Source organism: Squalius cephalus, assembly GCF_949319135.1.
Source record: "Squalius cephalus genome assembly, chromosome: 6".
Taxonomy (NCBI): domain Eukaryota; kingdom Metazoa; phylum Chordata; class Actinopteri; order Cypriniformes; family Leuciscidae; genus Squalius; species Squalius cephalus.
This window is the reverse complement of record NC_137127.1, coordinates 11334161-11361286: the sequence shown is the minus strand read 5'-3', so window position 1 is coordinate 11361286 and position 27126 is coordinate 11334161. Positions and strand designations below refer to the sequence as shown.

Sequence of the window (27126 nt, the reverse complement as noted above, 5' to 3'; positions counted from 1 at the left end):
TCTTGGGTTTTCTTTCTCCACACAGCTAATGCTAACATCGTGTACGTTTAAAACCAAATCATTCAGCCTCTCCCCTGAAACCTCCCACTACAACACAAGTTGGTGTTACACAGAAAAAAAGAGAAATGTAGTCTTGAAAAATATATTTGTTTCACAGAAAAGTCCTAGATATATATTTACAAGTTAAAATAATCACTGTTTTTGCTTGTGCCTTTCCTAGTTCCATGACAGGCCTAAGAAATGAGAAAACAGAGTAATTGTTTTGCCATTTACATGATTCATATGATCCCATTTTGCTGCACATGTGGTCTCACTATAATTTAATAAATTAAACGTTCAAAGAGAAATAAGAAAAGAATACATTTGATATGATCAAAGAAAGAACAGATGAATCACAAAAGTTTCATTATATTTTTTTACAGTGTTCCATTATTCCTGGCCTTGTGAGAGGATATTGAGTACCTCCTGTGACATTAAGGAAGAATACAAATCTTTTTCATAACAAACGTCAGATGTGTTCTGAAGGTAGGTCATCCAATATAATGTACCATTTGGAGACCTTTAGAAAACATGATAGGGAAGCGTCCGTATGAAGTCCAGTTTGTGACGCTCAGAGGCGAGTGTCTTGGATATTGTCCTCTGCCTCCTCCTGTAGTGTCTGCGTAACAGAGCTTAGTTTGGACTGAGGCGTGCGCATGCTAGAATTCCGTCGAGGGAAGATTTTGAGGCGCTCGGCTGGACTTATGGCCTGCTTTAGATGACTGGTCTCATTCAGCAGCTTCTGAATGGAATCGTAGGTCTTCACCTGACCCTTGTCCATCATCTGCAACAGAGATCGAGGACAAACTTTTAAAAATCGATTTTTTTTAACCATGCTCACCAAGCCTGCATTTATTTGATCCAATCTACAGTAAAAACAGCAATATTGTGAAATATTATCAATATAAAAGAACCATTTTCTATTATAATATATTTTTAAATGTAATATATTCCTGAGTTCCTTCAGTGTCACATGATCCTTCAGAAATCAATCTATCTAATATGCTGATTTGCCACTCAAGACAAATTTCTATTATTATCAATGTTGAAAACAGTTGTGCTGCTTAATATTTTTTGAAAGTGTTATAGCCTATATATACAGGATTCTTTGATGTTCAAAGGAACTGCATTTATTTGAAATAAAAAAATATTTTGTAACATAAATGTTTTTACTGGCTTTTGATCAGTTAAATTCATCTTTGCTGAATAAAAATATTCATTTATTTAAAAAAAAAAAAATCTTACTGATCCCAAACTTTTAAATGTTGGTAGTGTATGTTCGCACAGATACCACAGATAAATTGTCCCAACCACCTGACAGAAATTACTGTAAATGTAATAAGCGCTCATTATTTTTTGCTATTGTTTGGTATTGCTAGTGGAGCAAAAGATGTCTACAATTGTTTTAAAGGTAGGGTAGGCAATTTGTTTTATAAACACTTTGTGTATACTGGTTGAAACGCTCTTCACATCCTGATAGCAATCAATAAAAGAAGTGGTCTAAATATTAAAATGTACATCATCTGTGAAAGTCTCAGGACCAAAAAATGACCAAAAAGCGTCAAGTCCTCAGACTTGGATTTATGCTTTTCTATGTCAACACTATCAACGCTGAAATGAATCTGCAGCAGTCAGGTGGTACAACTGGAGCTCTGTAGGTTGTTTAAGTTCATTATTTTTGTAATGTTATGTGCTTTGAGACATGAGGTAATTTAATGCCGTCTCTCGTCTCGTAACGCTTTGCAGAATCTACCATGTGTTCATGATGTGTTTTGAAGGAGGCATGGCTTTAGAGAGCGCTTGGAAGGGAGGGTGGGATCTTGTGATTTCAAAGCTAGCTTGATATTGCTAGCCGCTCCGAAATTGCCTACCCTACCTTTAGGTTTTACCTTTTTGTCACCAGGTTAAAAAAGGAAATATGACATTTAATTTGGTGGTGTAGAATGAGGTAGTGCAAAAACTTTACCAAGAAAGACTGGCACTCGAGCAGCGGTTCCACTTTGTGCTCAGACAGTAAGATAGTGCATGTAGAAAAAGACTGTCGCAATGTCTTCTTCAACACCTTTACTGTTCTGAAACCAAAGACAGCACAGCTACCATTATTCATCATGACATGAATGCATTGTACTTTGTATTAAGCCAGTGGTGTTATCCATGAAACAGGTAGTTTTTGGGACTCACATTGGATCGAGATGGGCACTAGGCTCATCCAGGAGGAGGATCCGGGCTCTGCTGAGGATGGAGCGGGCCAGGCATATGAGCTGTTTGTGGCCGTTACTCAGTACATAACCTCCGTATTCCAGCTGGAAGTCCAGTTTGTCTGGAAACTGTTCAATCAGTGTCTTGAGACCGACCTTCGCACACAAACACAGAAATAACTGCTCACTGAAGCCTTCCAGCAAATTGCATTTACAAGAAAGGAAAAGGACATAGTTGCAGTTCATTAAGGAATACCATGTTAATCTTAAATAATACTCATACTGTATGTTCACTAAGATATCACTACTAGCATTCACCCTATTATAGACCCAATGTCTATAATGAAGTACACTGATTTTTGATGACTAAAAATAAAAATGACATTGAATTAAAATACTGTTGTCATTTAAAAAAAAAAAATCCATTTGTCTGATGGATTTGCCAAATCCAAAACCAATGTTAAAACTAAATAAAGAAAAAGGTGTGTCATTTCTGGGCCTGAAATGAGAACATTTGGAGGTTAAGCATGTAATGGCTGGTTCACAAAAAAGTCCTGAGCTTTTTCTCGATGGACAAACCAAATGACCTCATGCTTTGCTTTTGAAAAGGTCACTTATTTTATAAACAATAAATAGGAAACCTCAAACACCCAAAAAATTGATAGGTGCGTAAGATAACGACTAATCAGAGAAGAAAAATAATCCCACACACTACCACAGCTTGCACAACATGCAATATATTTAATGCAATGTTTCAGGCAGACCTTCGTCAAGCATTAGGAAATGTTTTTTTGTGGCTGATGAAGATTGACTGAAATGTTAAGCTAAATATAATGCATTTATTTTAGTAAAAGACAATAAAATTGACATTTTTCTAATCACTTCTTGGGGAAACCTTGATAGTGATTCTTTTATCAAATAGATAATTAAAGTGTATAGCTAGTTAAGAAAGTTTTTTTTATTTGCATTTTGAGTTTATTGTAATCATTTTTATTTTATTTGTAATAATTTTATTATATTGTGGGTAACACTTTACAATAAGGTCTCATTTATTAACATTAGTTAATGCATTCATTAACATGAACTAACTATGAACAATATATTTTTACAGCGTCTATTAATCTTTGTTGATATTAGTTAATAAAAATGCAATTGTTCGTTGTTTATTCGTGTTAGTTCACTGTGCATTAACTAATATTATACCATGGTCTGGGTGAATACTCGATTCTGATTGGCTGCAGGGTGTGTGTTAAAAAGTGATAGAGGACAAACCGTCAGGCGTAACCAGGGAAACCAAGTTATTGTTTGTAAAAACTTTAGATTTCGATTGTAAAACTAATTAAAATATAAACTAATGTTTTTAAAATGTGTTATTTGGCAAGTGACCTTGGTATAAGCGGGTTAATGCCCTTCGAGGTGTCCATTGTCAGGTATTAATGGACTCCGCTGCGCCTCGGACGGTTCACGCCTCGCCGTCGTCCATTAATACCTGACAATGGACACCTCATCGGGCATTAACCCTTACTTAACAGATTATAGTTGTTTAATGTAGATGATCGCATTATTTTACATATGCATATGATTGCATATGATATTGCTTGTTTCTGCATCTTCTACGCATGTGTTGTGATCAGAAGATTCGGTACTCTTTCAGAAGATGTCTAATAGCGTCCCATAACGCATAACAGTGAAAGCCAGAAAATTCCGTAAATGGCGGGGAAAGAGTTAAATGCTTAATGGCAAATAAAGCGTTGCCATAGTAAAGGCATGAAGGACAATGCTTTTCCAGTTTCTTTGAATAACTCTAGAAAAAAGGGTCATCAAACCACTTGACCTCACAGTCATTGATCATTTCCCCTGGACCCCTGCGGCAAAGACACCCACCTCCTCTGTGACCCGCCACAGCTCCTCATCACTATGGCAGCCATAAGGGTCTAGGTTCATGCGGAATGGTCCCGTGAAGATGAAGACTTTCTGTGGTGGTGTAGGAGGAGACATTTACAAAAATACAACTTTAAAAGTTATCAAGAGAGAGGATGAAAACTGTTCCCAGAACCGCTGTTACCTGAGGCACCACGCCAAAGGCTTTCCTCCACTTCTGAAGAGGAATTTTGTTCCAGTTGACCCCGTCAATGGAGATATCTCCATCTGTGTAAACCAGCTTCAGAAGAGCATTGAACAGAGAACTCTTCCCAGAACCTGTTCGGCCCAAAATGCCCACCTGAAAAAGAACACATGATCAATCTGACCAGTGTTGCCAAGTCCATAGTTTTCCCGTTTTCAATTGGGCTACTTTTACACTGTTGCAGCGGGTAGTTTTTGTCTACAGAAGTGCATCTTTAGAAATACATGTAACACATTCTATTATAATGGATGCTTGAGCTAATGCCTTTCCAACATGGATTTCTTACAATATTACATCACAAAACTCACAGAAATTGGTGGCACAAAAGAATCTGACAAATATAAGGCTGAAGACACATGAGACTCTTATGCAAAAAGTGAATTTTAGTCTTTAGCTAATCTGCTATATGTTGCTCATCACTGACATTGCTCTACAAAGGCAAAATGCAGTAACTTTTTCAATACAGAATTATGACCAAAATCAAATCCTGTGACTTGGCTCTACAGGGCTCAGATTTGAGGAAAAGGATCCATGAAAAACAATTTCCATTTTTCTCAGCTCCAGCATTAGTGTTATTACCCCATTTTGCCTTTGCAGGGCACTGAGGGCAGTACAATTCAAAAGTCCACACATTGAAAATCTGTATAGTATAGATATAGTATAGATTTTGAAAAACATAAAACTAAGCAATGTTATGGCTAAAAATTCTAGATTATTTATAGGCCATTAATCAAATTTGCACATTTGTGCCACTGAATTTCTGAACTCCTTTATACAAAAGCTCAGATGTCATGCAGAGAATTTAATTTGTAATGAAAAAAAAATGCATTAAATTAGACTAAATACAAAAAAAAAAAGAAGCATTTTCCCTAGTGGTGTTTGACTTTTAGACCCTACAGTAAAATTCAAGCTTTATCCCATTGTAATGTCTTGCTGTGAGACAACACTATTCCAAAATCCCCCGTTTGAAGAAAACTTAGCTTGTTAGCATTTATTTTTGTAACGTTTAAAGAGGAGTTTAAATCTAGGATTTGCTCGTACGTACCCTCTGTCCACCCTCCGCAGTGAAGGAGAGGTTCTTAAGGACAGCATGACCCGCTTCTGTGTATTTGACTGTTAAATTCCGCACATCGATCTGACCACAGTTAGGCCAGCTTGAGTCAGCCTGTGCATTGGCGTTTTCGATAATCAGATCCGAGCCTTTGCTTTTGTCTGGTTTGGGTGTCTCAGACGGTAGGTCGATGAACTTAAACACCCGGTCAACAGAACGCATCTGGAGGAAGAAGGATTAGAAGAGCAATGATGTAATCAGGTCCACCGAGGTCCAAGCTGCATGTGGTTTGTTTAGCCTTTAAATGATGCTTAGCCTCTGTGTTTGCGTGTGCTTGGGAAGGCAGTATGGGTGTGCAAACAGTTACACCATGTGGCAAAAATAAAGAGCCACTTCTGTATATGTGTATCAGTATGATTGTAACTATTCTCCTGAAGGAAAACAAAATGTCCTGCACCTTGATAAGCCTGTCAGTGTTGCTTAAACTCAATCAGGCATTATTTTCAACAGCATTACGGAACAGGACCATTTCTGCAGTGTAGAACAACTGAAAAACATGCTGTTTTCAGGGAGGAAAACTAAAAGGCACGTACCATTCCATCTACCGCAATGCTGGTGGCGACACACCACTGGAAGGTGCCTAGAATGAGCATTGCCAGGCATATGATGATACCAATCTCACCCGGTTTATCCTCTGTGGAGTAACGCACATGCATTAACATGCACCAACAAGCAAGTATAAACATCAAGTGCAGGGGTGCTCACAATGACCTCACTTCTACACTTCAAAGGCATTTTCCAAGCACTGTTCACAATTATCTCTTTATACAACCAATTGTCTGTAAAACCCACTAAATCAAGCGTTCATTGGCTTTTTGGACCCACCGAGAACCATCAAATAAACAGTGGCATCCGCATCACTCAACATGCTCTACTGCTTGCTTGGTTCAATCTCACATATCTTGCCTAGATACAGACGGAAGAGCGCTCTTACGGTTGGTTCCTACCGCAATCCAGGCGACCAACGTGAAAAAGAACACGAAGATGATGTCGGAGCGGAAGAGAAACCATCGTAGGGTCGACAGGTAGAGGAACCAGGTGGCTGTGTGGGTGTTGAGGGTCTTGTGGAACAGGTTCTCAAAGTAAGCCTGTCGCTCAAAGGCCCTGATTGTCCACAAACCCTTCAGCGAGATGATGAGGTGGGAGAAAATGGGGCTCCGAGCTGTGATGAGAGAAGAATATAACATGTCAACCATGTATATTAATTTAAGTCTTCTGAAACAATACGATGTATCACATACGACGTGTGCAAATCTTGTCCTCCACTGTAACGCTCAAATCAAACCTAATTTTGGTGTATGGGCCATTTTTATGATGACTTTATGTAATTTTGAAGATTGACAAAAGAGTCTTAGAATAATAGCAATGATTTCTGATTTTAAAATATATTAAAAAGTATTAAAATAAAAAAGTTTTCAATTGTAATATTATTTCTCAATGTGCTTTCGAACCTTGGTGAACATAAGAGACTTCTTTTAAAAACATTGCAGAAATCTTGTCGCCCCAAATTTTTTAACCGTATAAAATTATGTGTTTTTCCACCCCGTTCCACCTCGTTTTTTGTTTGTTTCTAGTTAAATATTTCAGTATAATGTTACTACTGCAAGTATGTTTCTAATTAAATCCATTGCATTACATGGGTTACTGAATTTTGATTCATTTTAATGCTACTTTCATTTTTAAAAAATTATTGAAATTCTGCATCCTGTTTGCTACCTCAATTCAAATTCATTTAAAAAGCGTTCTCAATTCAATTTTAAATACTTAACGGTTTAGAACGGATCAGAATTTTAGATTTTTTTTGAGTCAACTACTCCTTTAACTGTCAATCTCAAGTGCTTATTGTATTTCGACATCATCTACTCTACTGTATGCCACACCTTTCCAATAGCAGAAGGCATCAGGAAGAGGAAGGAAGAAATAAAAGTCTCGCCCTCTGTCCTTTGGCCTCTAGGTGAACTCATGAACAAAATTAACTAATCCACAAGTTCAGCTACCCACGACTTTACTAAATATTCACATTTTTCTCATTCATGTCGGCTTTCCTGGCAGCATTCCTTTCCCTTTCTATAGGCAAAATGCCTTTAGCTCCTTTTGTCTGAAAAACAAAAGAGTTGCGCAGTTTTCTGGGATCCCCGCCATAAAGCTTGTTGCTCATCACTTGTGTACTATAAGTGAATGATATCAGGATAGCAGCAGAGGAAATCCCTGGTCGGGTTTTTGCCAGCCCAGTATTACAAAGTACGGAAAGCCCTAGTTGCTTTCTCTCAGGCCCTGGACAGACTGACAGTGGGAAGAGTGTCGACAATTGAGCAACAGAGAGACCAACAGAAATGGTTTGCCTTATTCAGATAGGCAATAGACCATAGATGATTGGTTAAGAGACCAAGCTCTGACCTCCCGCCCATGTCACTTCCTCTGAGATATCCTCTCCCTTTCTGGTTAACTCATCCATCCTCTGCTCCTCCCCTGTTTTCGGACCTAGCACTGACCTCCCATCAGGGCCCTGTCAAACTGGCCCTCTCGTCCCTGGCAATAAGCCACACGCCAGCATGCAGAGTGCGTCAGGAATCCCTTTGCCAACTGCAAAGACGTATCTAACAACTGCATGCAAAGAATGCACAGACTATCTGGCCTTACCTTCTGTCTCCAGCTGTTTAAGCTGCTGACCCGTACGGAGAAAGTACTTCCTCAACACAATGAAAATAATGGCAAGGGGAGTAGCCGCAAGGAATATGTACGGCCGCACGATGGACACCACAAGAATACATCCAACCACCACCAAAGTCAACTGTTGGAAGAAAAGCAAAAAAAAGCATAGACTCTATGTTCTGTATTTTTGAAAGAAAGGAATACTTTTGTTCAGCAAGGTTGTACTAAATTGATCAAAAGTGAAAGTAAGGACATTTCTCAGTTAGCTATTTCTCATATTACACAGCACAACTGTTTTCAACATTGATAGTAATAAGAAATGTTTCTTGTGCACCAAATCATCATATTAGAATGTTTTCTGAAGAATCATGTGACACTGAAGACTGGAGTAATGATGCTGAAAATGTAGCTTTGCCATCACAGGAATAAATGACTTTTTAGAATATATTAAAATACACAATACCACTGTACTTTTTACTGTATTTTTGATCAAATATGTAGCCTTGGTGAACGTTTTGGTGAAATATTTTTATATTTGAAAAAAAAATTAAACACAAGAAGTTTCAAACCTCTTCCATACTGCAAGACAGTGTTGGCAGTGTTGGCAATATTGGCCCAAAAAGCATAAATGTGTGTTAGAAAGCCTGTAGGAAAACATTCTAGTCCATTTGACATACTATTTTGGAGCATGTTATTGTTTGGGACATAGTGTTCTAGTATACTATATAGTACTGATAGAGTGTGTGAATTCGTCAGAGTTGAAACCAGTGTTGCCAACCTGCGTGAAGTTGGCCCCCCACCCAACGCAAAACGTCGTCAAACTATGCTCAATCGTTTGTGCTCCGTTTGTGCTGGTTTGTGCTGTAAAAATTTTCGTTTGTGCTGTTTCGGTTTTTTAGATATTAAAAGAATATTTTTAGGTCATTCTGAGGTCACATAGCCCCCCCATATGTTCCAAATTCACCCAAAATAGTCTCGTTCGTTTGTGCTTCGTTTGTGCTGGTTTGTGCCGGTAAAATTTTCGTTTGTGCTGCTTCGGGTTTTAAAATATCAGAAATTGAATTATAGACGATGACGTCACCAGCCCCCCCACATGCTCCAAATTCACCCAAAATAGACGCAATCGTTTGTGCTCCGTTTGTGCTGGTTTGTGCTGTAAAAAGTTTCGTTTGTGCTGCTTCGGTTTTTTAGATATTAAAATAATATTAGGTGGTCATTCTGAGGTCACTCAGCCCCCCACATGCTCCAAATTCACCCAAAATAGTCTCGTTCGTTTGTGCTTCGTTTGTGCTGGTTTGTGCCGGTAAAATTTTCGTTTGTGCTGCTTCGGGTTTTAAAATATTATACATTCAATTATTTTTGATGACGTCACCAGCCCCCCCACATGCTTCAAATTCACCCAAAATAGTCTCGTTCGTTTGTGCTTCGTTTGTGCAGGTTTGTGCTGTAAAAAGTTTCGTTTGTGCTGCTTCGGTTTTTTAGATATTAAAATAATATTTTTAGGTCGTTCTGAGGTCACTCAGCCCCCCATATGTTCCAAATTCACCCAAACTAGTCTCATTCGTTTGTGCTTCGTTTGTGCTGGTTTGTGCCGGTAAAATTTTCGTTTGTGCTGCGTTGGGTTTTAAAATATCAGAAATTGAATTATAGACGATGACGTCACCAGCCCCCCCACATGCTCCAAATTCACCCAAAATAGTCTCGTTCGTTTGTGCTTCGTTTGTGCTGTTTTGTGCCGGTACAATTTTCGTTTGTGCTGCATCGGCCTTTAAAAAAATATATATAATATAATATAATATAATATAATATAATATAATATAATATAATATACATATATATTTTTTTACAGTAGCTAGTTGAAGTAACAAGGTAAGACCGAAACGGATTAAATTAATCAAAAGGGGAAAAAATATCAAAAATTTAATTTTCCACAAAAAATATTAAACATAAAAAACAAAAAAAAAAAAAAAAAAAACATACGCAATATGTAAAAAATATAATACAAAATACAATACAAAATAAGAGCCTTTCTTAAATGAGCAGTGAGCACCAATAATAATTGAGCACAACATCAACATCTTATGATTTCTAAAGAATAATGTGACGTTAAAAACTGGAGTAATGATACAGAAAATTCAGCTTTGACATTACAGGAATAAATTACATTTGAATTATATTAAATTTGAATTATATTAACATTAAAATATTAATTTTATGAAAATATATAATCTATTTATAGGCTAATCATTTTTCACAATATCAGCAGCACTTCCAAACTGTAATACATTATAGATTACTTTGTTACTTTTATTTAAAGGAAATTATTTAGAGTACCTTACAATAAAGGCCGTCTCAGAATTGTAATGCATTAGCTACTCCAGTTACTTTCACCAAAATAACTACAGAAGTAGAACTTAACATTTCTAAAACAAACGACTAGGGCTGTGTAACAATATGCAATATGAAACCAAAATCCCGACGCTCCATCCACGGTCCTGTGTTGCGGTGTGAGAAGGCAGAATCGCGACACACCCCTTCCAACTCCTGAGTCCAGATCCAATGCTACCACATCTTCATATAACTATTATTTGAAGTTAACATTATAAAATACATAGACTTACACCACAAAAACAGTTGAGGATAAATTCTTTAAAATTGGTCAATTCCAGCGTTATGGACGTGACATTTGCAAGTCAAAACTTGAAGTATAAATTATCAGAATAAATTAATACCAATATATTGAAACTGTCTGTTATATATCCATAGGCTTCTCCCTTAATAAAGGAGTCCAGACATTAAAAAAATATCAGTCTACTCATGCGTTTTATATTTAATATGAGGGAAATAGCATGTGCGTTACATTTTTTTTTTTAGTAATTCTGCGCAAACCAAAAGTAGCCTAATACTAGCCTACCCACCGGATGAAGAAGCGTTGTCTCTCCGCAGAACATAAATTATTCATTTTATTTAATTTTTCGTGTTTGCATTTATGAGGAAAAAACAATGTAACGGACGGAGAACTTCGTTACGGACTGACCACTCTGAAAACGACACTAAAAGACTGCTTTAAAACTTTCACAGAGACCTCAAACAGAAAGCACAAAGCCTTTCTTTAAGGTGAAATTCGTTTTGTATTAATTTTATCTTAATTTTAATCATTGTTTCATCTACCAAATGCCAGGATTTAATAGGCAAAATAAAATGTTAATAGGCCTATATCAGACAACAGATAATCAGGACATAGAGGCGCCGGCGCCTGAACTGCAGTTGGTCTCATAAATGAACCGAAACTCAGCGCCTAGACCTACTTGCATCACAGACATGTCTACTTTTAAACAGAACAATTCAAAACGAAAGAAAACAGACTGCTCTCTGCTTATGTATGAAATGTGCATTTCTCTGTGGTGCGTTCATGAAGATGCAGGCTGGTTGAAGTCATTTAATGGGCTGGTGAAGTCACCGTCTATAATTCGCTTTCATTCACTGTCTAATATTTTAAAGGCCGATGCAGCACAAACGAAAATTGTACCGGCACAAAACAGCACAAACGAAGCACAAACGAACGAGACTATTTTGGGTGAATTTGGAGCATGTGGGGGGGCTGGTGACGTCATCGTCTATAATTCAATTTCTGATATTTTAAAACCCAACGCAGCACAAACGAAAATTTTACCGGCACAAACCAGCACAAACGAAGCACAAACGAATGAGACTAGTTTGGGTGAATTTGGAACATATGGGGGGCTGAGTGACCTCAGAACGACCTAAAAATATTATTTTAATATCTAAAAAACCGAAGCAGCACAAACGAAACTTTTTACAGCACAAACCTGCACAAACGAAGCACAAACGAACGAGACTATTTTGGGTGAATTTGAAGCATGTGGGGGGGCTGGTGACGTCATCAAAAATAATTGAATGTATAATATTTTAAAACCCGAAGCAGCACAAACGAAAATTTTACCGGCACAAACCAGCACAAACGAAGCACAAACGAACGAGACTATTTTGGGTGAATTTGGAGCATGTGGGGGGCTGAGTGACCTCAGAATGACCACCTAATATTATTTTAATATCTAAAAAACCGAAGCAGCACAAACGAAACTTTTTACAGCACAAACCAGCACAAACGGAGCACAAACGATTGCGTCTATTTTGGGTGAATTTGGAGCATGTGGGGGGGCTGGTGACGTCATCGTCTATAATTCAATTTCTGATATTTTAAAACCCGAAGCAGCACAAACGAAAATTTTACCGGCACAAACCAGCACAAACGAAGCACAAACGAACGAGACTATTTTGGGTGAATTTGGAACATATGGGGGGGCTATGTGACCTCAGAATGACCTAAAAATATTCTTTTAATATCTAAAAAACCGAAACAGCACAAACGAAAATTTTTACAGCACAAACCAGCACAAACGGAGCACAAACGATTGAGCATAGTTTGACGACGTTTTGCGTTGGGTGGGGGGCCAACTTCACGCAGGTGTGTTACCTGTGTTGCCAAGGCTACTTTTACACTGTTGTCATTGGACAAGCTAAACCAACCCCTATACCTGGCAATACCTGGCAACCCTGGTTGAAACTGAACTCTGCTACAGAATGGTAGATCTCCAAAAGCAAGACTGAGCAACCCTACACTAAACAGAAACTCATCTACCAATCAATTAAATGCTTTTGACTAAAGAATTCACAAACCTGGACAAAGTCAAACATGAGGAGAGGAAGCATGTCATCTATTGTGGCCATGTCCTTGGTGAACCTATTCATGATTCGGCCTGAAAATAAATGATATTAGGATACAAACGGTAAAGTATTAAGTCAGAAACTGGGCCTTTGGAAATAAGATTTCAGCCTTACATAACACTGACCTGTCTTCATAGTATTGAGCACAGACATGGGTGCACTGAGAACAGCACGTAGCATCTTCTGGTGCAGTTTCTTGGAGATTGTGATCATAGTGTGCACAAATGGAAGACCCCGGAAAAATCCCATTGCGAGGACGCTCTCTGATGTGGCCACGTAGATGTAGAGAATGTAATAGCTGCTTGTGGGGGTCACAATGACTGCAGAGTTTTTTCCAGGTGAAGACATGTTGGAGTACTTGGTCATATTTGTCTCAAATCGTTTATTCTCTTCTATCCAAAGTTCACTGCAACAAAATAGTTAAAATGCAGTATTTTGTGGATTGATTCAAATTCAAACACTGAAGAATGCTTGACAACTAAAAAAGATTAGTTTTGCCAGGAAGAACAGTTCACCGAGATTGAGGAAATGAAAAACACTTACTCAGTTATCAGAAAAATCCCTGCTACAGATCCTGCAATCTAAAACACATAAGAAATCTTTACGATTAGCCAATCTAGATGTACACGTCAGTTCAAAAGTTTGGGGTAAGATTTATTTTTTTATTTTATTTTTAAAGAGATGTCTTATGCTCACCAATGCTGCATTTTAAATCAAACACACAGTAGTAACAGCAATATTTTAAAAAAAAATTACAATTTAAAATTACTTTTCGATTTTAATATATTTTTAATAAATTACTTTATTCCTGTGATGTAAAGCTGAATTTTCAGCATCATTACTCGAGTCTTCAGTGTCACATGATCCTTCAGAAATCATTCTAATATGCTGATTCGGTGCTCAAAAACATTGTTCATTATTATCAATGGTAAAAACGGTTGTGCTGCTTAATATTTTAGTGTAAAAACCGTGATCCACTTTTTACAGGACACTTAGATGAATAGAAAGTTCAGAAGAACAGCATTTGTTTGAAATAAAAATCTTTTACATTTTGTAACAATGTAAAAGTCTTTGATTAATTCAATGCATCTTAATATTAATATTAAGTATTAATCTATTTAAAAAATCCTTAATGACCTTAAATGTACCTTAATGTATATGATTAGGAAACACGTCAACAATATTCATATGTAACGCAGAACACGTCAGTACACATACAGTAGACAATCCATAAAGATTACCTCAACTGTAGCAACACTGAGGATGAAGATCAGAACATAAAGAAGGCTTTTATTATTTGACACATATCTGACATATGTGTTCCACTTTGTCGTTTCAAATTCCTCCTCTATTTCATCTATTTCATCAGCTAAACATGCCTGCAAAGAGAAGCGAATCAGACCATGTTAAAGTCTATAGTGTGAAAATGAATATTTTGCAGTAAGTGCAAGAATTTTCCACACCTCGATATTCTCTTCGTCCAGGACCCCGGTAATGTCATACGTGCTGTTCGACAGGCGGCGAGTGTAGATGTCCAGCTCAGAAGCCAGTTCGCTCTGAGGCACGACGGACAGCCGTCTGCGGAAAGAAGACTGAAGGTGGTCACGACGGCCCTGGCCTTGTGCATTGGTCATGAAAGCTAACACCGACTGCCTCCTCTGACCAGCCATATGCACACCGTGGTTATGATACACGTCGCTTCCTATAAAGGATTCATCTACTAGCTCGTTCTCGGGTACCAGGGAGAACTTCCGGTCAGGTAATGTTCTCCGGACCTCTTCCTCTGGTCCCTGAATGAAAGATGCCTTACGAGCTGCTCCAAGAGTGTTGACGATCACTGAAGCTTTTCTCTCATCGATGTACTTGGGCATGGAGGGGCCAACCTGGCGATAAGAGGGGCGTTCGGGTCGCATGCCTGCGCTCTCATCCACCGAGACGCGGTGGAGAGTCTCTGTGAGGATAGAGCAGCGGCGCTCGGCGCTGATATTGTCATAGGCCTCCAAACCCAGAAGCAAAGAGCTAAAATCAGGACGCTCTGATTGAAGGTGATTGAAGGTGCCGTAGAAAAAACTTTCACCATTGTGGAGCAGTAGGACCTTATCGGCCCGCTTAAAATGCTCAATCTTATTTGTTACCAAGATGCGTGTCTTGGAGGCCATCAGCTTACAAAGACATCTGGGTAAAGACATAAAAATGAGATTATACATCAATTTTACTCACAATTATGCTCAAATGAATTCTAGTATAGTATACGTTGTCATCTCATTTCGATTGTGTCCCTTCTATCGGTAAGAGATCACAATTCATTTACTTTTTGTGTAAGGAGAGCAACAGTGCTCACTTTTTTCCAGAGGTATTTTTCCCATTGACTTTTCCATTCGGATTTTAAAAAAGTTTTCATGAAAGAGTTATAAGCCATTAAACAAACAAACCAGCTATGTGATGAATCACAAAATTACAACCTTTGATTTGAACCAAAAAAGTATTTGAAAATCAGACAAGGTACAAGACTGTACTTATTGACTTTAATGAGGGAAAGGAACAGCAATCCCAAGAATTGCAAATGGCATAGGCATATGACGGATAAATATAAAGATGTATATATACTCTATTATGTCATATGCAGCGCTCGTTTCAGTTCTTTGATTGGTAGAGATTCACAGTAGATCTGTCTTTTAACGGTTAAAATGGATTAAAATCAATTCCATATGGAGAAAATGAATGGGATTTTACTTGCGGAACCCAACTGTTGAACTCTATTAAAGATGGAAATTCTAAAAATATACTAGTTTTGTTTTATTCACTTAGTAACAAATTCGTTTTTATTTCTTTTGGACAGACAGAAATTCTGATCCCAAGTCTGCCACGTCAGAAAACAGACAAAAAGCCATCTTAGAATTAAAGCTGCAGTCCGTAACTTCAAAATGTAAATTTTTTTATATAATAAGCGACTACATCATGAATCCATTTTCTAAACTGTTTTTGTCTTATCCTGAGTCACTATGGTACACCTATAATAAGTGTTTATATTCAGACTATTGTCGACTAGTTCGGGTCGTACCACTGCGGAGTAACTCCGTGACTCGTCATAGTCAGAGAGAAGTAGTTCCGGCTACAACGTTCTTCCGCACAAGCGCCAAAAGTTACGGACTGCAGCTTAAATGAAAGTCAAAATGCTACATGATGTAATTATTTTATTCAAGAAATTAATAAGTCAAATGAATCCAAGCAGAATCCTGAAGAGCATAATTCCTACCATGCCAAAGAGAATGTAATATACATACTTGTCAAATATTTCTTTTTCTGTTGCAATATCCAGGTGAGTAAATGGTGCGTCAAGCAGGTAAACATCAGCATCTCTGTAAACAGCCCTGTGCAGGTAAAAATTATACTTTAACATTTTAAAGTAGATATTTTTAACTATGTGAGAATTTCATAATTTAAATACTAATAAAGTTTATTAAATAAAGTTTATTTTAAGGAATATTTGAATACAGTAAACTCACCCTATAATAAGACTTGCTAATAAAACATACTTTGCAAAAGAAAAAAAAGTTACACAAGCTTCCATACAAACAAACAATAAAAGGTTGTCAAACTCTCATTTTATGGCTGTAAGATTGTTTTCAGTTGTAAGATTTAATATTAAGTTTATGGCCATGTAAATCTAAGAGAGATGTTGTGGCAGTTATTAAAATGCCATACGTATATGAATTGAATTCTTTAAGATTGTTTTCAGTTGTGAGATTTAATATTAGGTTTATGGCCATGTAAATCTAAGAGAGATGTTGTGGCAGTTATTAAAATGCCATACGTATATGAATTAAATTCTTCCCTAAATTGCTGTGGGAAAGAGCAGCCATAGGGCAAGTGAGGACTCTTTTGTGGAGTAAACTACAGGTGGTGGTGTACATCTGAGGAGTTGAGAGATGTTCAAGTGTAGGTGAGGAAATGTGTGACATACCTGGCCAGAGCTACGCGTGCCTTCTGACCCCCACTCAAGTTTAAACCCCCCTCAGCCATAGGTGTCTTATCCTTCTCAGGAAGAGCAGCCAGATCCTGACAATAAAACAGACGATGCCATCACACAGAGCAAGAGAAAGTAAGACATTGTGAGAAATTTATGGAAAACCACATGCTATTTTATTTGACTCTGAAGTACAGACACACACACACAACAAACACTCACAGCAGGAATAGTTAGTAAACTGTGCATGTTTGATGTTTGGTGCTTTAAAACATTCGTGACATATTGAATGGGAAAACTCCCCAGACAGCAACATAGTGTCGGCCCAGGTCCGGGCCACATCTGGTACATGTGGACTCCATGCGTACCAGATGTTGCTGTCTGGGTCATGAGTCATGCTAAAAAAAAAGACGGTTTCAGGTATTCTTCAGCTAGTTTTGTCAGTTGGCCAGTCTGGCTAGCTGACAAGTTCCCAAAACCCATTCTAATACCAGCAGACCAGCCTGACAATGTTAAACTGGATTAAGATTTTTTTAAGAGACCACATGCAACTTGAGATGAATGATTCTCATGTAGGAGGTTCTTACCTTGTCATCAACTCTGTCCATTTTAGGAGCATTAAAAATAATAATTAAATTACGTGATGCAGTGAGAAAGACTCTTAAATACTACACAAACAAATCAGTGGGGAACACTGAAGCACTGATGTCTTAAAGATGGAAATGCTGGGGTTTACTGCTCAGACACAACATGAATGAGGACTGAAAAGCAAGTGAATCAATGCTACAAAGAAAATGCGTGGATAACACAAGCCCACTAAACATGGGCGTGTTTCCACTTTACATTTTAAAGACTCCACAAATCCATTTATTAGATCCTGCTAGTCTTGCAATTTGCATTGAGAGCTTGTTTCTAGTGCTTGACTTAGAAGATTAAGTGACGAAAACGTAAGTGTCTGCATCTTGATTTTGTCAGCATACACTGAATAAAGACTCATTATGTACAATAAAAAATAACAGTACTTTGCAGCTTCTTGCTAGTTAGCACACAAGTGGCTAACTTCTCACACTCTGTTGTTATGGCCTTACCAACCATTGTGATGACAATAGCCACCTCACACCGCTCTTTAAGATCTCCTGTTGTTAGAGTCTGGATGTTTCGCAACAAACAGTCATAAATTGTGCTTAATTACCATTTACTGTAAAACATGCTTTGTTTGTGAGGAAACATGTTAATTTTTCTCCCTATGGGAAACATGGGGACTGACAGACTATAAACATCCCAGGTTCACCATTCAAAAACACACTACGCCATTTAACCGCGATTGAACATCCGTAGACCATTCAAGAATACATATATATATATATATATATATATATATATATATATAATTTTTTTTTTTTTTTTTTTTTTTTTTTTTTTACCCTGAAGTTTTATTACCGGTACTTTGAATAAGTTTTATTTTTCCTAGTCCAAATTGCAAAGTATTTTATATACATATATTTATATACTTTACTCTGAATAAATTCTATTTCTCTCTGTCTAGATTGCAAGTATTTTTTACTTGTTTTCAGTTTAAACGGTGTATGGTGTTTTAAGCCCCCAACGGTGCCTTCCAGGCAGCAAGGGGATGGGTAGGTTTAAGGTTGAGGGTAGGGTTAGCTGCCTCTAAGGAGCCATTGGGGGCTTAAAACACCATCAAGCAGTTTAAACCTCACTCAGTTTTGCAAGCCTAATGCTTTTTGTTTTTGACAATTTGGTGGAATTTTTTTTTTTCCAATATATTCTCTAAAAACAATTATAAATATCTTGTGAATCAAGTTTCTCTTTGTTTGTTTTAAGATTTTTATTTACTTTTTGCAGTGTAAGAAAAAGCCTTGCAATACGATTATCACTAATATATATATATTATTATATATGTAATACATCATCCACTAGCACAAATAAATCTCACACTGCGGCCTAATGCTTGGACATGAATGTATTCTCATCAGATCTCCCTTCTGACCGTTCTTTCATGTACGACTCAGTTAAACAAGGGCCCTGTCACTCAACGCGTTGGCTGCTGATAGTTGAACACGATTGGCTTCTTTGGTATCAAGAGGTAGAGAGTGAAGGGAGAAAACCATGAGTGGGATAATATGACTCAGTTCTACATCTAACAAAGGTTCTCAGTTCCATTGCCAGGTGAGCATTCCATGTAGAGAGAGAGAGAGAGAGAAGGGAAAGACAGAAACAGAAGCAAAGCAGGAACTTGAGACAGGACAAAAAGGAGGACTTGTTAGGTTGAGCAAAGAGATGAGTGACGTCAGGCAATATACTGTAGACAGAGGGATTGAAATATAAATGAGAGAGAGGGACGGGAACTGGAGATGGAGTAAGACTAAGGAAATGACAGACACAAAGAGTGGACTGAAGAGCATCAATGTGTCAGTACCTCCTCGAGCTGGCATGCTTTGACCACACTCTTGTAACGATACTCATCATAGGTCAGGCCAAAAAGGATGTTGTCTCGGATGGTTCCAGGCATGATCCAGGCTGTTTGGGAGGAGTAGGAGATTCGGCCGCTGTGTCGGATCTTCCCAGAGGAGGGAACCAGCTCCCCGAGGATGGTCATCAACAATGAGCTCTATAAATATAGACATTATGTCTGAACAATGACAAACTTACTGTTTCCTTTTAGCAAATGTTTGTTTTCTCTTAAACAGCTAGCTTTACTCATCCTTAGCTTATATTTAAGCTTATTAAAGGTTTCACACACTGTAGTGGGCTTTCATTTATTCACTATAATTGTGAATAATTTGTTAGAATTGCTTAGTATCTTGTCCTATGTATTGCATTATGTTGTGTTTTAGGGTTATTATGAATTTATGTCAGATTACAACTGAATAAAAATGGCACCACACCTACCTTCCCAGATCCCATAGAACCGGTAACAGCCAACATCTCTCCTTTCTTCAGGTTCAAGCTGATGTCCTTCAGTACAGGAGTCACATATAGGTTGGTGAAGAAGAGGCCTGCATCTCCATTGTGATGGCCATTAGCTTTGTTCTCCTGTTTTATCCTTTCTAGAAGTTCACCGGGACCCTGAAGAAACGCAGATAGAGGGTATTTACACTGCACTAACACATACACATTAAATGCATTCAAACAGTGATTGATTCTTCCTCTTGTTCTGTTCTCTCTGAGTGTTGAAAAGGAAACACAAAGTGATTTGTATTGATTTAGAACATCACCTAATGTGGTTCGAGTAATTCAAAGGTTATTGTTAGGTTTTATGGGTTACTAGCCTTGTAGCTACTAAACAGAACATGCAATTCTAATCAAATACACGAAAATCAGTCAACAAAGGGCAGCAATTTGTTCTCTAAACCTGCTTCTCAAAAGTGAAAATGAATTGTTTTCAGTCTCAATCTGATTGTACAAAATTGAGATTTTAGAAGAAGAGGTGTGCTTAATCCAAAATAATGTGAATGCATAACTGTACCTCATCCCAAGAAGCAGTCACATCTTTCAGTTCCAGCTCTGTGATGCTGAGATCGTACTCCATTAACTTGTATTCTTCCTTACTAAGAAATTCCTAGATGAAGTAGATTAGTTATAGGTAGAGCTTTGGATACAGAGAAGATCATGGTGACAGCAACATTATCTCAAAGTTCAGTACAGTTACACAATAATATAATGATGCCAAAAATAATGCTCTTCAGAAATATATAGAGTAGTATAGAGTGTTTCCCTTTTATCAACACCAAACCAGAGATGTTTTCCTTCATACTCATATAATATAATTTAGCATTATCATTAATATTACTAAAATGGCATTTTATTCATTGTGTGGATTATTCATTAAAGACGTCTGTATCTCATGTTCTTCATCGTGTGTGCTAAACTACCGTTGGTGACACCAATACTGGGCTACACTTGTAGAGTGTGTGGACTCACTTCAATCTTCCAAATAAGCCGCATGGTGTCGTACCACATCTGGATGGAGCCGGGCAGTTGACGAGTGACAGTCATACGCAGCACCATACAGTAGGAGAGAGTGGTGAATATGCGACGCAGGTTGATACCGCGACTGAGGGCATGGGGCACCACAGCGGCCACAATCACAAAGATGGCTGAGAAAAAGTATGCAGAGCTGTAGAAGTAGCGCAGGGAGCCAATCTTCCTGGTCAGCTTCACCTCATCCCTATAAACAGTTTTACGGGAAGAAAGAATGACAATCTGAAGGCGAATGCCAGATGGGTAGGATATTTGGAGACTGTGTCATGAGAGATCAAATATCTAAAAAAACAAAAAAAACAATGGCACATTGATTCTCCGAGACTGAGCTGATAACAAAAACACAAAGGCACACCGTGTGCTGCATTAAATGTAATACTACAGAGAAACAGTGGGAGACTGTGGCTTCAAGTTTCTCTGATCCAGGCCCACTCTTCTGATCCATAATCTCTTATGAAAGAAACTCACTTAATATTAAAGGAATAGGAATTAAATAATGTGTAGGACAGAAATGTAATTAAATGATCAAACTTTCAAACTGTTCACTTTAATTAAATCACTCGTTTAGTCTCAGTTTCAGACTGTATTGCATATTGGTCACAAAAATGGGAAGCTCTCCTCAGTCTGGAAAGTTCAAATTGTCTATCAATCCACCTGGAAACAAATTTGTGTTTACAAAGTACTGGGTTGATACATCAAGTGCCTTTGAATGTGAAATATTCACTGAATTCTCCAAAGTTTTCCAGGTCAAGGGCATCAAATCTGTATAGCAAAACTGTAAAACAAACTGGACTATTTGATATGCACACTACTATTAAAGAAATTAATACTTTAATTCAGCAAGAATGCATTAAATGAATCAAAAGTGAGAGTAAAAACTATTACATTGTTACAAAAAATATATATTTCAAATAAGCAATGCTTTTTGGACTTTCTATCCATCAAAGATATTCCACAAAAATATTAAGCAGCACAACTGTTTCAAAATTGATAATAATAAGAAATGTATCTTGAGCACTGAATCTTAATGTTAATATGGCGAGTAAAATGGCATGTAAAAACAACATTCTCTTGACTTTTAACAAAAAGTGGAGAACATCCACAAACTGTTTGGGTCTTACTGTCGGATGTTCTTGATGAGGGTCTCCATTATCTCCTCCCAGCCGTAGGCCTTCACCGAATGCAGGTTCTCCATGATCTCTGAGGTCAAAGCCAACCGTTTGTTGGTCAGTAGCACTTTTTGTGCTCTGATGGAAAACAGAAAAACACAGAAAGTTGGAATGATTTGTCTGTGCTCACAGAACTTCAAGTCCTGTACATACTGTAATAAACACTCAAGTGTGGGTGTTTAATACATCTGACTAAGCAGTGTGTTAATGTCTACAATGTTCCTTGGAGTTGGCACTGAATACAGACAATATACAGACTTGATTGTGAGTTTGTGTGTGTGTGTGATACTGTCTCAGTAGCAGTTCTGACCAACATTGTTTACATATCTCCAAGGCACAAGGCTAACCAGCCTTCTGATTACAGGAGCTGAACTGAACTACCTGTCCAAACTCTTCAAAGCCTTTAACCAGCATGAATCACACATGGAATGTTTCTGTGGGAGCATAAAGGAATACTTGGAGAGAAACAAATATGTGCCAGTTTTAGTCTGTCAATGGGAGCATCATTGGACAAGATTTGCTTTTTGGTTTGGATGAAGGCTAAAAGTACAATTGAAACTTACTTGTAAGGACCCATTTTATGTGAGAGAAAGGCTTGCAAGACACCCAGTAACGAGATAGCAGCAAGTGCACAGAAGCTATTGACATCGATGAGTTCCCAGATAAGCCCTGTACACAGGATGCATTGCAATGGTGATATCCATACAAAATGGGCCATACCCAGGCTCTGTACCAAAAAAAGAAATGCATCATGGTACAGTGAATACAAGATTGGGGATTAAAGTTTAGTCATTCATTAAAAATCAAAAGCTTTATTTAAATGTATTTACCTGACACCTAGGATTTTAAAAAACTTTTAAAGAGTCAGATATTAAATTTAGACTCTTCTTGTTCATTCTCCAGTTCTTTGGTCATTCATTCACCTTATGTGTTAGCTAAATGCCATTGTTTTGTTTTTTTTTGCATAGTTGTGCCACGCAATATCAGGCATGCTGAACCAGATCTAAGAACACTTTTGAAACCATTTAGAAAAGTTTGTTCACTTCGGCACATTTGCAGTGGCTACAAAACATAGCAAAACCATCTCATACATTCCAAAGAAAGGACACTCGAAGAACCCATATTAAACACAGGTGCTAATTGCTTCAGACCACTTGCAGAGTGTATCAATATTCAGCACATTGGCTCTACCTTCCTAGGCTGTTCCAGAGTTCAGCTATGCTCCCCTCTGGAGCTTTATGCCAAATTTAATGCTCAGCCAGTGTATTTATTTCAAATTAGTTTGGAGTCTTCTCTGGAGAATAATTTTTTGGCCTCTGTGCGAGATGCAATAGATGGATGCGAGATGGCTATATCTACACTACTTTTCAAAAGTTTGGAGTCAGTATGATTTTTTTTTTTTAAAGAAATTGTTTTATTCAGCAAGGATGCATTAAATATGTATATATATATATAGGGCTGCACAATATATCGAAATTATCGAAATATCGCAAATGTATATATCGCAATATGCATATCGCAACGGCTTGCAATAACTGGGGTCATGACCAAAAGACAAAGAGAAAATCACTCACTGCTCTTGGCTGAATAACTTTTGTACCTTTAATAGAAAAATGTCCTGGCAAAAAAAGTACCAGTATCTTTTCAGTTTTTCTACGGACTATTATATATATTGTGCACTGTACGGATTTTCATTCAATTCAATGTTCTATAAAATACAAATATCCCTCTAAAATCAATATTTTTAGACTTTCAAATCAAACAGTGACCTATCATCCAGCAAACATGAGGGAAAAGTGAAGCGATTTGCTCTTTTTAATACTCGCCTGATCAAATTTACCCAGGTTAGCTGACATCAGACTGACCAGCTGACCAGTGCTGATCTTGTCCAAGACTCGGCTAGAAAGTTTCAAGGTCTAAGGGTCAAGATTCAGAGAAATTCATACACTTAATATGATGTTGGGAAAGATACTTGTATCAGAGAAAGATGATTGTAGACATAGATAACAAACCTTTTTAAAGATTATGCTAAAGAGTGCAATCCTGATTTGCATGCCCAGGCGTTGCAGCCCAAACAGGGCAGGCTGGAGCAGGAGGAAGCGGGCAGTGAATAGCAACCCAAGTCCAAAGGCAAGAAAGTAACCATTGGCTCGCTCCGGTTCATGGGCCGGGTCAAATGACGCAATGATCCGCCCTAAAAGCTGTGGCTGCACTGTTTTTGTAGCCTCCTAGAAAATAGTAACAGAAATTACTAGAAAAAGACAAAGCACCACCGACCGTATTATACCAAGTATAATAACAACAAAATAATAAAGTGACAAGTGAAAAATAAAATCTAGCGAGAGTTTAGATGCTGTAGGCTTCTTCACTGGGACAGTCACACTGCACTGTTACCTGAGTACATAGGAATCACATAACTTCATACCAATGAGCCAGCAATATCCACCCATGTGCAAACAATTAGCAAATATACATGTGCGTTTGGACCTCGCTGTAGATTTCTTCATTAAAGCGTCAAACTGCTGAATTAAGAGAAGATCAACACTCAAAAGGACACAGACACAAACTATTTGAACACTTACGCCTATATATAGGAGGAAGCCAAATAACAGAAAAGGTCCTATGAAGCATCGTGCCAAGGCTCGCAGGAGACTGGGGTTTTTCTTCCCAGATGCAACTTCTCTGTCCCATTCTCTGTTTAGGGAGAGAGAGAAAACTGAATGGAACAGTTAAACAGCATCCAACCCACCCACCCACAATTAAACGGGTTTGTCAACATTGTTTGGTGCACCCCTGTATAACCAAGGTGATTTAGCAAACTTATTAAACAGAGCAAAGAGACCTTGACAAGCTTGGGGAAACAGGGGAGACTGCTCCAACATGTTAATTGAATAAAAAGTTCAAATTCCCAGCAGTGCTTCACCTTAGAGCAATAACAAAAATGCTCATCATCTATCACTCTCCAGGAGCCTGGCCATTTAAAAGGTCACATTTGATGCCCATTAGACTAGGGCACTGGCATGAATGTATTGTGGTTTATTTGGCATGAGAGGAACTTTACTGGAATAGGCAGGGTGACATTTAAAGGGGTCGCCTACATTTTATTCTTCTTTTCTCCTGTCTTTTGTCAAAAACAGCACACAAACCCCTAAAAGGTGGGATATTTGGCTCTAGTAAGTAACAGGAGGTGAGGTGAGGACAAGTCACAATAGAAGGGTCACTTCGTGATGTAAATTTGCTCACTTCACAAAAAAAGATGAGTGAAAGTTCTTTCAGTTCCGTTTCCTGAGAGGCTTAGGAAAATATTCTCACACTGTCAAAAAAACATTTTCAAGATTTTTTATCACAACTTTTGTCAAATAAACTTAGATAATTAATGTGGTTCAGATAACATAATATTTTGAGTTTATATTTCCTAAACCATCTCCTTCATTGTATTAACTTAATAGCTCTTAACTCTAAATTTTAAGGCAATCAGGTAACTTACGTTTTTAAGTTAAACCAACAATAACAATATACAGGGGAAATATCAATTTATATGATATAATAGGGATTTGTGTTTAATATTTAATAAAATGTTTAAAAAAAATTATAAATTAAATTCTAATGCACGTTAAAAATTGAGTGTAATTAGAAATTACAGAGCAAGAAACACGTGTATGAACTGTAATGAGCTGTATGGACATATCAGTTTTAAAAAACATTTTAAATCACAAAGGTAAATGTAAGCATGCAAATACTAACTTTTCCAAACGCTCTGCAAGAATGTCTGCTGCATCTTGACTGGGTGCTTGATAAACATCAGATGGCCTCAGTTTCTCCTTAAAACCCTTTCTCATTATAGGGTTTGTCCACCTGTAAACAGCCAAAACAGATGTTGAAAACTGTAATATTGTGAATATTTTAATTGAAGTGAACTCAAGTTATTTTCTAAGGAGAGATGTACAGGGAAGTATAGTTATTTTCAAGTCTATGACTATGATTATGCACAGTTCTATAAAAAAAAAATAACACGGTCAAGTCACGTGACCAGTGTTCGAATTGTTCCATTAACTTTGAGTGGAATCTTTAACGTAATATCATAGAGCAAACAACATTTTACTTTTAGGACCTTTAAACATTTCAAACAAAACTTTGTGATTTGCAATCACTGATATCTAAATAATAAACTATTGTAACATGTCATCAAATATTGATCTAAAAGAAAAATGCTCGAGCGGCGTGATGTTGCTATGGTGACATCCTCAGGCGAGCCCTACTTCTGTTTGTAAGCGTCTACTGTACTTATCACACTCTGATTAAATTGTAGCCTACTGTAACATTTGAGGTTGTAAAAAAGTTTTTCCAAAAACTCTGAAAAGTGAATATATACACACACACACACTTATGTATTATCTATATGTAAAAACTTTTTAAAATTAAATTTCACTGTAAAAAAAAAAAAAAAAAAGTTTCTGCCTTACATTTTTAAGTAGCCTACAATCAACTTGATTTTTTTAAGTAATTTCAACTTAAATTACATTAAATTGACTTACAAAATAGTTGAATCTTGTATAACTTAAAAGCAATGTAAAACATGTGTTGTCATAACTTATTGATCACATAATTTTTTACAGTGTTGGCTTTAATGTTTGAATGAATGTAGGCTATCAGTCATCAGGTGCAGTTCGAGTAGAATATCCAGCAGAGACGAAATGTGAATAAACTAGAAAAATGTCTATTTAAACTCAAACATACATCAAAATGTAGGCTACAGTTAGTTTGAAAGTCTTACCAAAATAAGTATCTTGAGAGGCAGCTGGCATCCTCCACAGGTGATCGCTGCATCCTAAAAGTTTCCCGGGGATGACACCGCTTACATCGGGTGTCAGCTGAACGCCTCTCCGTTGAATGAAGCTCGCAAGCGCTGTCCTCCACCGCGCGCACAGTTGAGCGCTGATATTGTCGAGATCAAGTACTGTCGCTGCCAGTATTTAGACAAAGAGGAAAATTTCTCGTATGTCAAAATCGTTAATGAAAAGTAAAGCGCTTATAAAGAGTCCATGCTGACAGCAGCTCTGTGATTCAGTGAGAAAAGTGCTCTGTCTCAACCCCAAACGCCAGATCCTTTGGGC

General features: G+C 37.6%; 1 protein-coding gene across 1 annotated transcript; it reads right to left on the bottom strand.

Moving 5' to 3' along the window:
- Positions 1-127: 127 nt before the first annotated feature.
- On the bottom strand, positions 128-27126 carry cftr (CF transmembrane conductance regulator). Its single transcript, XM_079873757.1, has 27 exons — positions 26787-27126; positions 25757-25867; positions 24595-24706; positions 24025-24240; positions 23839-23928; positions 22576-22739; positions 21965-22090; positions 20784-21030; positions 20329-20421; positions 19752-19928; positions 19279-19470; positions 16839-16933; positions 16159-16245; positions 14338-15049; positions 14116-14253; positions 13418-13455; positions 13000-13280; positions 12827-12906; positions 8114-8264; positions 6408-6635; positions 6007-6107; positions 5408-5635; positions 4303-4458; positions 4122-4211; positions 2221-2393; positions 2006-2111; positions 128-823 (listed from the first exon to the last, which is right to left on the bottom strand). The coding sequence occupies exons 1-27, from the start codon at positions 26837-26839 to the stop codon at positions 611-613; spliced, it is 4458 nt and encodes a 1485-aa protein (XP_079729883.1). The 5' UTR covers positions 26840-27126; the 3' UTR covers positions 128-610.

Excerpts from the sequence above, each read along its gene's own strand:
- cftr (XM_079873757.1), bottom strand. The coding sequence starts at position 26,839 with ATGCAGCGATCACCTGTGGAGGATGCCAGCTGCCTCTCAAGATACTTA. Across the intron at positions 19,471-19,751 it reads GTTCTATGGGATCTGGGAAG|AGCTCATTGTTGATGACCAT; the intron begins GTAGGTGTGGTG and ends CTATATTTATAG. Across the intron at positions 6,636-8,113 it reads TAAACAGCTGGAGACAGAAG|CTCGGAGCCCCATTTTCTCC; the intron begins GTAAGGCCAGAT and ends CTCTCATCACAG.